This window comes from Microcebus murinus, chromosome 12 (assembly GCF_040939455.1).
Source record: "Microcebus murinus isolate Inina chromosome 12, M.murinus_Inina_mat1.0, whole genome shotgun sequence".
Lineage (NCBI taxonomy): Eukaryota > Metazoa > Chordata > Mammalia > Primates > Cheirogaleidae > Microcebus > Microcebus murinus.
Genome location: NC_134115.1, coordinates 89,202,289 through 89,215,450, shown reverse-complemented (window position 1 = coordinate 89,215,450; position 13,162 = coordinate 89,202,289). Strand labels below are relative to the sequence as shown.

At 56.8% G+C, this 13,162-nt stretch overlaps 1 protein-coding gene across 1 annotated transcript in view; it reads right to left on the bottom strand.

Moving 5' to 3' along the window:
* Nucleotides 1-3,739: 3,739 nt before the first annotated feature.
* Nucleotides 3,740-13,162, bottom strand: part of LAMC3 (laminin subunit gamma 3) — a 57,075-nt gene continuing 47,652 nt past the window's right edge. The window contains exons 23-28 of the mRNA XM_076009132.1: nucleotides 12,770-12,913; nucleotides 10,841-10,943; nucleotides 7,766-7,965; nucleotides 7,064-7,240; nucleotides 6,876-6,975; nucleotides 3,740-4,083 (exon numbers count right to left, since the gene is read on the bottom strand). Of these exons, the coding sequence (XP_075865247.1) occupies nucleotides 3,833-4,083; nucleotides 6,876-6,975; nucleotides 7,064-7,240; nucleotides 7,766-7,965; nucleotides 10,841-10,943; nucleotides 12,770-12,913 (975 nt within the window). The 3' untranslated portion in view covers nucleotides 3,740-3,832. The remainder of the gene's footprint in view (nucleotides 4,084-6,875; nucleotides 6,976-7,063; nucleotides 7,241-7,765; nucleotides 7,966-10,840; nucleotides 10,944-12,769; nucleotides 12,914-13,162) is intronic.

Sequence of the window (13,162 nt, the reverse complement as noted above, 5' to 3'; positions counted from 1 at the left end):
TCCATGCGGCAGTTGTGAGGATCCAGCGCTGTCCGCGCGGTGGACAGTCAGCGCTCGGCTCACCGAGGCTGTCCGATTGCTGGTGCCCTTTGCGCAGCTTGGCGCTGTGACACCCGCGGCACCTCAACCCAATTGGAATGAATTCGTGTCTTGTTAATAAAACCCATTTTGGGGCACTCACTATGCACCATATACTTTGCACTGAGCGCCAGTCATTTCATTCTTAAAACTCTATGAAATAGGACTCAACTCGCGTTCCCATTTGTAGAGGAGAAAAGCCAGGAAGGTGAAGCCTGGGGCGCAAGTTCACCAGGAGGATGCACCGCCCAGGAGTTCCAGGAAGAGCGGAGCTCAGGGTGCAGGAACTGGGACTTGTAACTGGGGTGACCATGAAATCTAGTGTCCAAATCAGGCCAGTCTGAGGATAAAGGGGGCACTCCAACTAGGCTGGGGCCACAGGCTTAGACGGGGATTGTCCTGAGCAAACGGCAGGCTTGGTCACTGGTTACAGCCCTGCTGCACACACTGAGCGTGTGGCTGGGGGCCAGATCCAGAAGTCTCCTTCCCCAAAGCCATCCCCATCTTGACCCCTAGGATTGGGATGCTGAGACCAACTGCTCAACCTTTTTTCTGTGGCTGCCCCTGGAAAGAGAAGTGGCCAGGCTGCCCCCAGCCAGGGGCTGGGCAGAATGGGCTGGGGCTGACATCAGCCAGCACAGCCAGTGCCTGCTCTTCCTAGGCGACTCCTCTCTGCCCAGTCGCTCCTAGGGTTGGGATCAAGCCAAACTCTATGACCTTGGGCCAAGCCCCTTGACCTGGCCAAGCCTCAGTCCCCTACTCTGCACAGTGGAGGAAATAAGAATTTCTCACTAAGCAGGGGCTTTTGTAACTCTGATTGCTTTCTGAGTGTTTTTTAGAAAAAGTTTGGAAGGGAGAAGGTGTAAGGAATTAAAATCATTGGTGATGGGAGACGTTCCATCTGGAAGCCAAAGAGGGGCGCTGACTTAGAACAAGGCTCTGGTAATGCAGTTCTCCGTCCGCCCTCAGACTGCGCTGGCAGTTGGGCTGGTTGGCCCCAGTCAGCCACCTTGCAGGGCAGGGCCGCCCCACCTTCTACTGCCCATCCACTGGGCTGCATCACTGGCCAGATGTTCACCAGCTGCCACATTCCAGCCAGCAGCGGCCCCACCTCTGGGGCCGGAGAGTGGCTCTGCTCACGCACCAGGCATGATCAGCCCGCATGAGTCACAAGATGTCAAGCCTGAGGAATGGAGGGGAAGCCTGTTCTCCACCCTTCGGGGAGGCTGGAACCAGGCTTTGCTGAGCCCTGAGGCTAGCAGGGATAGGGGCTGGATGCCAAGAGCAGGAATCAGAATGGAGGTGTGCCTTATCAGCAGAGAAACTGGGGGGGGGGAGGGGCTGGGGGACATCAGACTCTGTCCCAAAGGTCCTCAAAGACCCCTCATCTTCTCTGTACCACTTACACGAGACACCAGTCACCAAACGCTGCGGAGCAACGGCTCCCCCATCTTCAGCACCTCCCCCGACCCCAGAAATCTACAAGGCACTAGCTTAGCTTAACAACGTTCCCACGTCGACCCTCCCCACCTCGATTTTAAGGTTTTCTGTGGAGGGGCACACCTCTGCTCTGAACACCGTCCCCCATTAGGGTGAGGGGGTCACGGTCATCTCATTACGTGGCCTTGGATCCAGAGAGGCCCCTCATCCCGAGCAGGGACCGGAGGACCCGACCTGAGCTGGGAAGCTGCAGTCGGGACAGAGTTGCCAGCTTGTCTCCCTCAAGCATTAGACCTGGTGACACGTACACACAAGGCTATGGCAGTGGTGGGGGGCAGTGGGGTGTCCTCTTTTATCAAGTGCAAGAAAAACAAGGAACGCCACTCTGTGAAGAGGAAAGATGGAAGCAGACAAAGAGAGAGAAGCAGAGGCAGAGACAAAGAGGAAAGGCAGGAGGAAGAGGGAAGCTGCCCCCACCTCGCCGGCAGCCTCAGGCACCCCCCAGGCTGGCTCCAAGGCCTGGCAGCCTTTCCCACTCCAGCTTCCAAATGACCCTCCCAACCGATTCTCTTTTTCTGCTTAAACCCACTTGGGAAGGGTTTGGACCTTGGGGCCATAATCCCACCCCATTCAACTTGGTTCCCAGAATGACCCATGCTGGCCAGGCCCCACCCTGCAAGTCCTGGATGTTGCCCACCCTCTTGCCTGGAATCTTTCCTCCTGTCTCCCCACCCTTCGAGGCCAAGCTCAACACCCTCCTCTTCCTCCTCAAGGGTGTCCCTCCCTGCTCCTTGTGCTCCGAGTTTCTGTCTCCAGCCTGGGCCAGAGGTCAGCTAAGGGACTCTCTGCACCCCACCCCCAGGCTCGCCAGCCCCCAGACTGCCTGGTAAGTGCCCCAGAGCACAGAGCAGAGGGTGGGCACCTGTGCTCACAGAACCCCAGCAAAGCCCCCGGTGGGAAGGCACTGGCAAAGCCATGAGCTCTGCTTCGGCCACCTACGGCTGCCGCGTGTGGAGGGGGGTGTGCCCTGCTGCCCACTCGCAGGGGGGATGGAAGGCACACCACCCAGCTCAGAAGAAGGGTCCTTTATTCCCACATTACACAGAGCTGGTCCGCACTGCCCCCCTTCCTGTCCGGGGAGCCACGGGAGGGGCCCGTCCTCCCAGTGCCAAGGCCCTGCCATGTGCTGGAGGCGGCCCAGGAAAGGGGAGGAGTGCCAGGAGGAAATGCCAGGGAGTCCTGGGCAGAGGCCACGGGAGGGCCTGGCCACAGGGGGGTTCCCCAGGCAGGACAGACAGGAATGGCAGCCATGCACCCACACTCCTGTGGCCTCCCTCATGGCAGGTGGGGCCACAGGGCCGGTTAGAGAAGTGTCAATCAAAGGCCATTGGGTTGCTGGAGACATAAAGGAGTGCTCTCAGTGGCCTGTCTGAGTCCCCATGACCCAGGCCTCCTCCAGCCCTTGAGGGTCTGGCTCTTTGGACAGATCACAGGCTAAAGTGGGGTGGGGCCGGGGGCAGGTGATTCCTCCAGTGTGTCTGGTGCAGTCCCAGGGTGCTGAGAGGGAAACAGCTGGTAGAGCCGGTGGCACCTTGCCAGGTGGGCCTTGCTCCAAGCCCCATCAATGCCTCAGGGGGCCGTGGGCCCAGATTCCACCGCTGAGAACCCTCCCAGGATCTTGGCCTGCTGATTCCCTGGCTGCACAGAGCTGCTGGGTGTAGCCCGGTGCCCCTGCCGGGTGACAGGTAGGCAGTGGTGTGGTGGCACAGAGGACAGCTCTGGGACCCGGCACTCTGGCTCCTGCTGAACCCACTCTCGATTTCTGCAGATCTGCTGAGATCCCTCTGCTGTCTGGGGCAAGAGTGGGTATGTTGGCCCTGCCGGGTATCTGACAACTTGCCCAGCCCCTGCAGGGTGCCTGGCACACAGCTGGCTCTCGACAACACCTGTGGACTCACTCTAACATGTGTGCATGCCTGGATGGACTTGAACGTGTGCGTGCATTACACACAGACGTGGACCCACGTGTGTGCATGTGCACACATGCGCTGACACGGTGTGTATGTTTATGCCTGTGCAGGGGTGGCAGTGTACACCGATGCCCGAGTGCACGGGGTGTGCGCACACACTCCTGCTGGCAGGGAGGAGGGTGCAGGCAGACTCAGCAGGGAGCACGACTATTCACACGGACAGTCCACAGCAGCCGGCTCTGGAGTGTGCGTAAGTGGGCACATCTGTGTGGGGTGTGTGTGTGCATGCCCTGGGCCACGAAAACAGCAGGTGGGGGAGTGTGCACCGGGGGTCTGGGCAGCCCTCACTGCCAGCTGGCACAGTGCTCGGGCAGGCTGTGCAGAATGGCCTCCAAGTTCTGCTTGTCGGCGCGGATCTGGGCGAGGTCACTCTCGAAGCCCTGGATCTGCAGCTCCTGCTGCTCAGACTCCTGCTCCAGCAGCCTCAGTTTCCCCTGCAGGGCCCCTGGCGAGCCCAGCTGTAGCCTCAGGCGCTCTAGTGCCTGCTGAGTCTCGTTCAGGGTCCGGGCTGGGGCTCCACGGGTGTCCAGTGACGCTGTAGAGGAACACAGACAGCCTCAGCATGAGCCGGCTGCCCTGCAGGCCCCAGGAACCCGTTCATCCCCGTCCCCTGAGACTGTCCCCAGCTCAGATCTGCCAGGATTCTGGCTGTCCACCATCTACCAGGGAAAGACAGGGACCAAGACAGCTGTGTGGTGAGGTGGGCAAGGGCCCAGGCACCCCAAAGTGCTCATGTGCAGACCCTGAAACTTTCCCCTAGATGGCACTGGACAACTGTTAATTTTTGTTGATGGTGTTACTATTATTGCCAAAAAATGAAGGCCTCAGGTGGGTCCTCTCTGAACCTCAGTTTCTTCACCTACAAAGCAGTGTGTGTGGGAGAGGTCCCCATGATTTCTGTTGGCTTGATCATGCTGCCATCAATTCACCAAGAGCACACGTTTATTGATGCTATCTGTGTGCCAGAGTGTGACTGTCACTGGGGTAAACACAGGGTCTCTGGCTTCAGAGCAAGGCTGGAGGCAGCTGGAGCAGAGACCTGGCCTAGAAGGCGGGCAGCAGGGTCCTGGCCCCGGCCCCTGCATGCATTAGCTCTACTCCCGGGGTTAAGGACTTCTCTGCACCTCCCCAAGCCCCAGACAAGGGGGTGGGGCCAGGTGCTCAGGTTAGAACTTGGTGGTGATGGTGGAATGGGATTCAGGGGCTGCTTTCCCCACCTGGCCCTTGTCACCTTGTCCCTAAGTGTGACATTCGACAGAAAGACAGAGCCCAGCCAGGTGGGAGAGTGATAGGCATGGGGAAGGAAGTCCCAGTGGCTTCTAATCCCACAGGATCCCGCTGGGCCCCAGGGCTCCCAGAGGCCCTGAGTTTCCTGCGCAGGGGAGGCTGTGCCGGAGGCAAGGAGCTGCAGGCGCCCAGCGAGCGGGGAGCTGGGGCCCCAGCAAAGACCTCAAGAGGCCCCACCGCCCACAGTAAAGTCCAAGCAGCCGGCCTTCGAGGAGATTCAGAATTGGGTGACAGGCACCACTCTACCTGCTCAGGCTGTTTGGGGGCTCCCAGGGGCAGGGTCCCGGTCAAACACAGTGTGGCACAGAATTTGTCAAGTGGATGACTGACAATGACAATGGCCACAGTGGTTTACACTCATAGAGCGCTTGCCCTGTGCTGGCCATCCAGTATAGATGAGTGGCTACAAGCACGCATCAAGTCAGACCCATGCGTTTTTTTCCCACGGACTGGCCGTGCGGCTCTGAGCACATTATCTATACTCTCTGCCTCAGTTTCCTCATCTGCAAAATGGCAAAAGAGTAACTGTCCTTGCGTCCAAAGGTCAGTGTAAGAACTCTGCTAGGGCACATGTGTGAATAGGTCAGCACAGGCCTGGGGTCCAGGAAAAATGTAGAACGTGGTGATTCCTCCTCTTCTTACTAATAACGGTAACTGAAAAACGTATGTGGATGGACGCTGAAGACATCACACCAAGTGCAATAAGTTAGCCAAAAAAGGGCAAATACCATGTGATTCTACTTGTAGAGGTTCCTAGTGTCAAATTCATACACGACAGGGGAATGGTGGTTGGCGGGGGCTCAGGGAGGGGTTGGGGGGTGAGCACTGAATGGGGACAGAGTTTCAGTTTGGGAAGATGACAAAGTTCCGGAGATGGGTGGTGGGGACAGCTGCATAATATAATTAATGTCACGGAACTGTACACTTAAAAATGGTTAAGATGAAAAATTTTGTTATGTGTATTTTACCATGATTTTTAAAAATGCAGGCTGTTCAGCCAGGTGTGGTGGCACACGCCTATAATCCCAGTACTTTGGGAGGCTGAGGCAGGAGGATCGCTTGGGGCCAGGCGTTCAAAACTAGCCTCTTAGGGAGACCCCCATCTCTACAAAAAAACAGAAAAATTAGCCAGGCATGGTGGCGGGTGCCTGTGATCCCAGTACTCTGGGAGGCGGAGGTGGGAGGATTGGTTGAGCCCAGGAGTTTGAGACCAATGTGAGCAAGAGCAAGAACCTGTCTCTACTAAAAATAGAAAACCTAGTCGGGTGTGATGGTGCATGCCTGTAGTCCCAGCTACTGGAGAGGCTGAGGCAGGAGGATTGATTCAGCCTAGGAGTTTGAGGCTGCAGGGAGCTATGATGATGCCACTGCACTTGACGTGCTATTCATTTCAGCCCAACTGCTCTGACTGCTGTGTCCCTCCAGCCTTGGAGACCTTGGTGTGTGCTGTCCTCTTCATCCAAATGAAGGGCCTTCTTGCTGGGGCCCATCTAGAATCTGCCTACTTCCTGAGACTCACTAGTTACTGCCCCCCACCACACAGCATGCACTGTGGTAAGCACTTTCTAAATGGCCCCATGGTTACTCCCATTTAACAGATGGGCAAACTGAGGCTCAGAGAGGTGAAGTGACAGGCCCAAGGTCTCACAGCCAAGGGAGGGATGGAGCCCGACTTGAATCCTGGTCTGTCTGATTCCAAACCAGCAGCGGATGCTCGAAGCCACGCTTGCTTCTGTGATATTCTCTCTTCTCTTGAACCCTCAGTCACTGAGGGCTCAGCTGGTCACCTGGTGCCCAGGTGTCCCTGCCTGTGGGGAGTTTTCTGTGCCTCCCTCCCTCCCCAGACTGGAGGCCGCAGAGAGTCATTCACCAGGAATTCAGTCCACGTGGCCTGAGGCGGTTACCAACGCTTGTGAGGGACCCAAGGATGGGAACGGGGAAGCCGTGAAGAGGAGCACGAGGAGGAAGGACCTTGAGGGAAGGTCCTGGAGGTGCCCCAGGGACCCAGGGCTCCAGGGCCCAGCCTCGGGGTGTCCTTACCCAGCCTGGCAAGCAGCTCTGACAAGGCCTCTATGTCCTTCTCCAGGGAGACGCGCGATTCCCGGATCTGCCGCTCCAGCTCGCTCAGCCCGGCACCCACCTTCCAGAGGGAGGGAGGGACAGCTTGAGTGACGCCCCACCCCCCAGCTGTCAGGGCGGGAGGAAAGGAAGGGCCCTAGCCCACGTACCTGCTCAGCCTCCTCCTGCTCCTGCCCGTGCACCGTGGAGGCCAGCACCTGCCGGGAGGCCTGTTGGAGCGTGGCCTGTGTCCGGGAGGCCTGTCGCAGCGTGGCCTGCGTCTGGCTGGCGAGCCGGCTGGCACGGCGCTGCCCCTGCTTCCCCTCCCTCAGCAAGGCCTTGGCAAGCTATTGGGGGGGAGGGGAGAAGAGGTGATCGCGTGCCCAGTGCAGGGAGGTGCGAGGGCAGTGCAGGCTGCTGGGTGCAACCCACTCCTCCCCAGAGGAGAAACTCCAACTATTCTACAGATGGGGACTCGGGCACAGGGAGGAGGAGCTGGGCAAAGTCCAGGTGGCAAGACAAGAAGTCAAGCCTGGGGCCCACTGCAAATCCATAGGCAGCGCACTTGGGGTTTGAGCAGCAAAGCAGCAATAGAGCTGGGAGGCGCACGTCGAGCAGGACGTGGCCAGACCGGGCAAGCACCCTTCAGGAGCCTTGCTGTCCTCACCTGTGCAATGGAGACAGCAAGGACACCTATTTCGTGAGGGGCCAACAAGGCCACCGTGTGACGCTCTGAGCTAAGAGCCTGGCCCCTGCGCAGTGAGGGAGTGTGGAGTAGCCAGACCCTGGGCAGGGCCCACGGGGACCGCTCTCATATGGCAGTCCTTCCGCAGGCCTGGAAGGTGGGGGGTCGTCATGGCCACGGCCCTGACCTTGGCATTGCCCTTGGCCAACAGCTCTGCTTCTCTGCCCTTCTTCTTGGCGCTGGAGGAGAGAGAAGCCGCGTTGCCCAGCATCCTCTCCGCCTGCTTGGTCTTCTTCTTCGCGTCCGCAAGGAGCCTGCCCCTGACGACGCCCGCCTTCCCCTGCAGCACCGCCTGGTCCTCGGGCCGAGGGAACTGCAACTTCAGTCCTGCAAACCCGCGAGGCTATGTCAGGAGAACCGGGCTCACGCCTCCAGGGCCTGCCAGGAGGTCACTGGCAGGTGCCTGACCAGTCCGGACCCTTGATGACATGAGTGGAGCTCGAGATGCATGAGGCCTGTGTACGGCCTTCTCGGCCCCAGCCAGGACATGCTGCTCGGTGAACTTAATTATGGTCTATTAGTAACATCTACCAAAGGCATGAAGTCACACAGTGGTCAATGCCTGGGCCGGCGGCGGGGGTGGGGGCCATAGCAGAGTCCATGGCTTTTTATGCACCACCCATTTCTAACAGGGCTTTGTGGAAGGGTACAGTGACAGACAAATCAACGATTGGATCATTGCCATAGAAAACCAAGAGCCATCTGTAATTAGTGGGATAAGAGAGGAAGGGGGAGGGGTGAGAAGTACCAGAAAATTAGGATTATGACATTATAGAAACCAAATGTGCTATTACCTCTGAGCTCCCAAGCAGCCAACACAAAAAGGTAAGTGTTACAATTTTCATAGATTTTATTATCTAAGAAGAAGCAGTTTCTCTCTCGGTAAAAAGAGACTTTTTCCTTTCCTTTCTGATAAAATTCTAAGGGAAATTTATCATAAAGAGTACTGATTATATAGATAAAGTTGATTTTTTAAAAAGCGTCAAGCCTGGTCGGGTGTGGTGGCTCACGCCTGTAATCCTAGCACTCTGGGAGGCCAAGGCAGGAGGATGGCTTGAGGGCAGGAGTTCAAGACCAGCCTGACCACGAGTGAGACCCCGTCTCTATTAAAAATAATGGAAAAAATTAGCTGCCCAACTAAAAATAGAAACAAACAAACAAAAAAATTAGCTGGGCATGGTGGCTTATGCCTATTGTCCCAGCTGAGGCAGGAGGATTGCTTGAGCCCAGGAGTTTGAGGTTGCTGTGAGCTAGGCTGATAGCATGGCACTCTAGGCTGGGTGACACAGTGAGACGCCATCTCAAAAAAAAAAAAAAAAAAAAAAGAAAAAAAAGCATCAAGCCTTCTAATCTTTGGAGGCATAATATTACATAATCATTCCATCCAGAAATTAGATATACTTTGCTTCTTGTACACAAAATTGCTGTTTCTGAAAGTGCATTCTATGGAGGCCTCATTCTATAGGATGTTAATAAACATAAGGGGGAAATGTCAATTAAGTTTAAGTAAAGTGAACCAGGTTTCTTTATTACAGGACTTCTCAGAGCCTTTAATATTCTAAAGGGTTCTCTATAACAACAGTTCCCAACCTTTTTGGCACCAGGGGCCAGCTTTGTAGGGAGTAGCTGTAAATACAGAAAGCTTTGCTTTCACTCACCCTGCCACTCAACTCCTGCTGTGCTCCCTCCCCACCCCAGTCCTAGTTTCAAGGAAGACAATTTTTCCTCTAAGGGGCGGTGGGGGGAGGCCAGTGGAGCTCTGCAGTCCACCCCCACACCCGGGGGTTGGGGACCACAGCTCTATAAGGCCTCAAGACAGTGCTACAGTATGAGATATTCCCTAAACTTATTTGAGCACAAACCCTTTCTTGATTTTATAGAACATATTATGGTCTAGGAGACCCCCAGCCCCTGGGGAAGGTTGCTCCAAATTTCATTCCGTGAATGTCCCTTCCATCCTGAACACCAGCTGAGCACAGGCCAACCGGTGGTAAGAGGGGGTGTCTCTCAGATGGGGTTGGGGTGGGGACGGGAGGTCCGCGGGGAGCCCTCGTGTGGACTGTGGAGCAGTGCCGGGGGCAGGTTTCCGTCCAGTGCACGCAACAGCCTCCTCATTCCCAGAACCACCCAACAGTGAGGCGGTACCTTGCAGGGTAGTGAGCACCCCGCTGATGGAGACAGGCAAGCCGAGGGTGGATGAGCCCCCTCCGTGGCAGGGGATTGGCAGCAGACTTTGAGACCCCTCATAATTCCAGCGTTCTAAGATCCTAATATTCCCCCATTATATGCCACTGAATGTACGTTTTCCTAAATGTGACTCCAGATACATAAGCACACGCGGCCACACCTGTCCCGTAGGAAGCCCCCTAACCAGTGGGTGACCAGGACTGCAGGCCACTGACAACCTACAGAACAGGAGGCATTGACTAGTTGCCCCCAACCCCAGCTCAGAGAGGCCGGGCCCCTGGCTGGAGCTACAGCCCTGTAGGCCGAGGGCAGGGTGGGAGGGACCCAAGGAGCCAGGATGACAGCCAGGGCCTGGCTGCTGGGCTCAGACCCCAGGAGACCCCAGGAGCAAAGAGGATATGGCAGAAGCTGGTGACGTAGGAGGTCACTGAGGTGGAGAATCATCATACTTGCTGGTTTCTAGTCTCCACTCAGCTCTAGCCCAGGGATGGATAGCAATTCCTTTCCTCAGTCTACTCATCTGTAAAATGGGGGGACTTGGCCTCATCCTCCTAAAGCTCAAAAGACACCTGGACTGGCACCAATCTATTACCCCCTTCTAAGGAGAAATTCTGCCCCCTCCCTGTAGCTCCAACTCCGCACTGGAGCAGCACCACCGTGTTTGTACTGGGTAACTGGACCCCCGGGAAGGATGAACTAGACCGAGGTGGACAGCCAACGACATCAGAGCCTCCTCCCATCTGGTCCAAGGGGCTCTGCACATGGTCTGATGACACCGGGGGTTGGACGGGATGGCCACGTGGGCAGGCACCTGGTGAGGGGTGTGTCAGATGGGGAGACAGCAGCCACAGGAGAGGCCCCGAGAGGCGCAGGGAACTGTCTGCCTGGCTTAAGCCCACAAGACTGGACTTCGGTCCTCCGAGACCAAGCCTGCCCTGGCTGAGGCGAGAGTTGAGTGGCTGTCGGGGGCATCTGTGCATCATAGAGAGCCTAGAGCTCAGCCAGACGCATGTACCTTCCAGGTCAGCCAGCAGGGTCCTGGCTCCCGTGACGGTCACTGTGGCAGCCTGGACAGACGAGGAAGCCTGGGCCAGGGCGGCTCTGGCCTCCTGGTTCAGCTGGAGAGAGAAGAAGAGGGGTTAGGTCACTGGCCCTGCAGGTGCACCACCTGGAGGTGGGCTGGGCCCAAAACATCACCCAGACTCTGGGACTGAACCACACTGTCTGCTAGGAACACCCGGTCTGTCATCCAAACGTTGGGCCTGACTCTCTCTCCCAAGAAGACACCTGTCCCACAAAAGCACAGGGGAAAACTGGAACTCAAGAACTGAAGGGAAGATGAGCAACTGAACGTTTCTTTTCAGGACGGCGCTTGTGTCTCCACTGGCGGGCGTGACACAGTGAGCCTGTTCGTTATGGGACTTTTTCTCCCCCACTGCCGCCAAACAAGACTAGCCACTTAAAGAATCCGGGCTTGATGCGTGGATGGATAAACAAAATGTGGTTCATCCGTACCCTGGAACATGACTGAACCCTAAAAAGGAGTGAAGTATTGATCCAGGCTACAATGTGGATGAAGCTTAGAAACCTGCTAAGCGACAGAAGCCGACACGAAGGCCACGCACTGTGTGAATCCATTCATGCGAAAGCTCTAGACCAGCTCTAGACCAGGTACCTCCACGGAGACAGGAAGCTGACCAGTGGATGCCAAGGGCTGGAGAGAGGGGGACGGGGGTGTGTGTGACTGCTTAATGGGCACAGGGTATCTCTTCTGAGTGATAAGAATGTTCTGGAACTAGACAGAGATGGAGGTTATATAATATTGTGAATGCACCAAATGCTACTGGATTGTACGCTTTAAAAAGGTTAATTCGTGTTATCTGAATTTTACTGCAATAAAACAAATAAATAAGTAAATATGGATAGACAGATAACATGTGTCCAAAGAGTCACCGACGCCACCTCGCCAAGCGACTCTGCGCGCTTGGCGGTGTGGGAGGGAGGAGGCAGGGGTGCTGTGGGGGCGGTGCTGGCACACTCGGGGGTCTGACTCTGCTACTGCTCTCAGAGGGGTGCTGGGGGGGGTCCCCTCTCTTCCTGGCATCCTCACCCTGGATCAGGCCAGGGGACCAGGTCAGAGGGCACCACCCCAGGCCCCCCCCCATACCAAAGCTCCCCAAGAATGTGCCAGGCGCTGGGCCCAGCCCTTCAGATAGCTTAGAAAGCCCTTCTCCTGTCTGCGAGGGTGGGGGCATTTGCATAAGGTGTCGCTACTTCACTGTATCACGTTGTGTTGTTTTCCTGACTGTGACACTTGTACTGGGGTCTGGCGAAGTGTGAACCTCAGGGATCTGAGTGAAGGGTGTGTGCGGATTCTCTGCACTCTCTTTGCAGCCTTCTTACAAGTCTAAAATTATTTCCAAATGAAAAGTTAAAGAAAATGTTTAAAGAAGTCTTTTGTAGTTTCACAGGTTGGAAACCGCTGGACTAAGCTAAATTCGCCCCGTGACTGTTGACCCCTCTGGTCACTGATGCTGCCTCCTCCGCGAGACTGAGAAGGCCACGTGGCCCGGCCCAGCGCCGTGGTCCCAGGGGCTGCTCAAAGCAGGTGCTTGGCGAATGAAGGAAGGAAGGAAAGAAAAGAACCACCCCAGTTCTGATTGATCCTGAGTAGGGGTGGTGGGTGCGGCTCTGGGGGCTGCTGGAACTGTCGTCTGTCCGTCTGTCTGTCCATCCCATCTCTTCTTCTCACACTGTTACTCTTCTCAGGAAACCAGGATTCCGTCCCTCAGCCCTGGCTGCCTCTGAGTTCTCTGGGGTTGGGGCAGGTGCCAGACAGATGGGAAGCGCCACTTCCTGTCTTTGCCCTTCCCTCTCCCCCCCCCCCCCAGCCCCAGTCCCAGGTCCCTGCAGGGCAGCCCCCTGCTCCCAGCGTCCCGCTGACCTGTACAAGGGGCTCCACCTTCTGCAGCACCTCCTGGGCTGTGTCCTGGAGGGCTCGGGTGGCCTCAGTGGCCACGCGCTCCCTGGATGCAGCTGTCTTCTCCAAAGCCCTCGCCTTCCGGCCCAAGTCCTCGGCCTCCTGAGACTGTGGGGAGATGGTGGCTCAGGCAGTGCCTGCCCCGCCGGAAGGGCAGGGGGCAGTTCCCCTACTTGGGACACATGCCCTGCTGTGCTGAGGCCGAACCCCAGCCTCAAAGCCCAGTAGGCCCCAGGTACAGCGGAAGCCCCAGGGGCAGGGATGGCAGGGGTGGGGCTTCAGTTGATCCGGGCAGGCGGAGAGGCCAGGGAGAGGCCAGGTGAGAGAAGCCAGGCTGGGGCACCTTCTTCTAGAGAC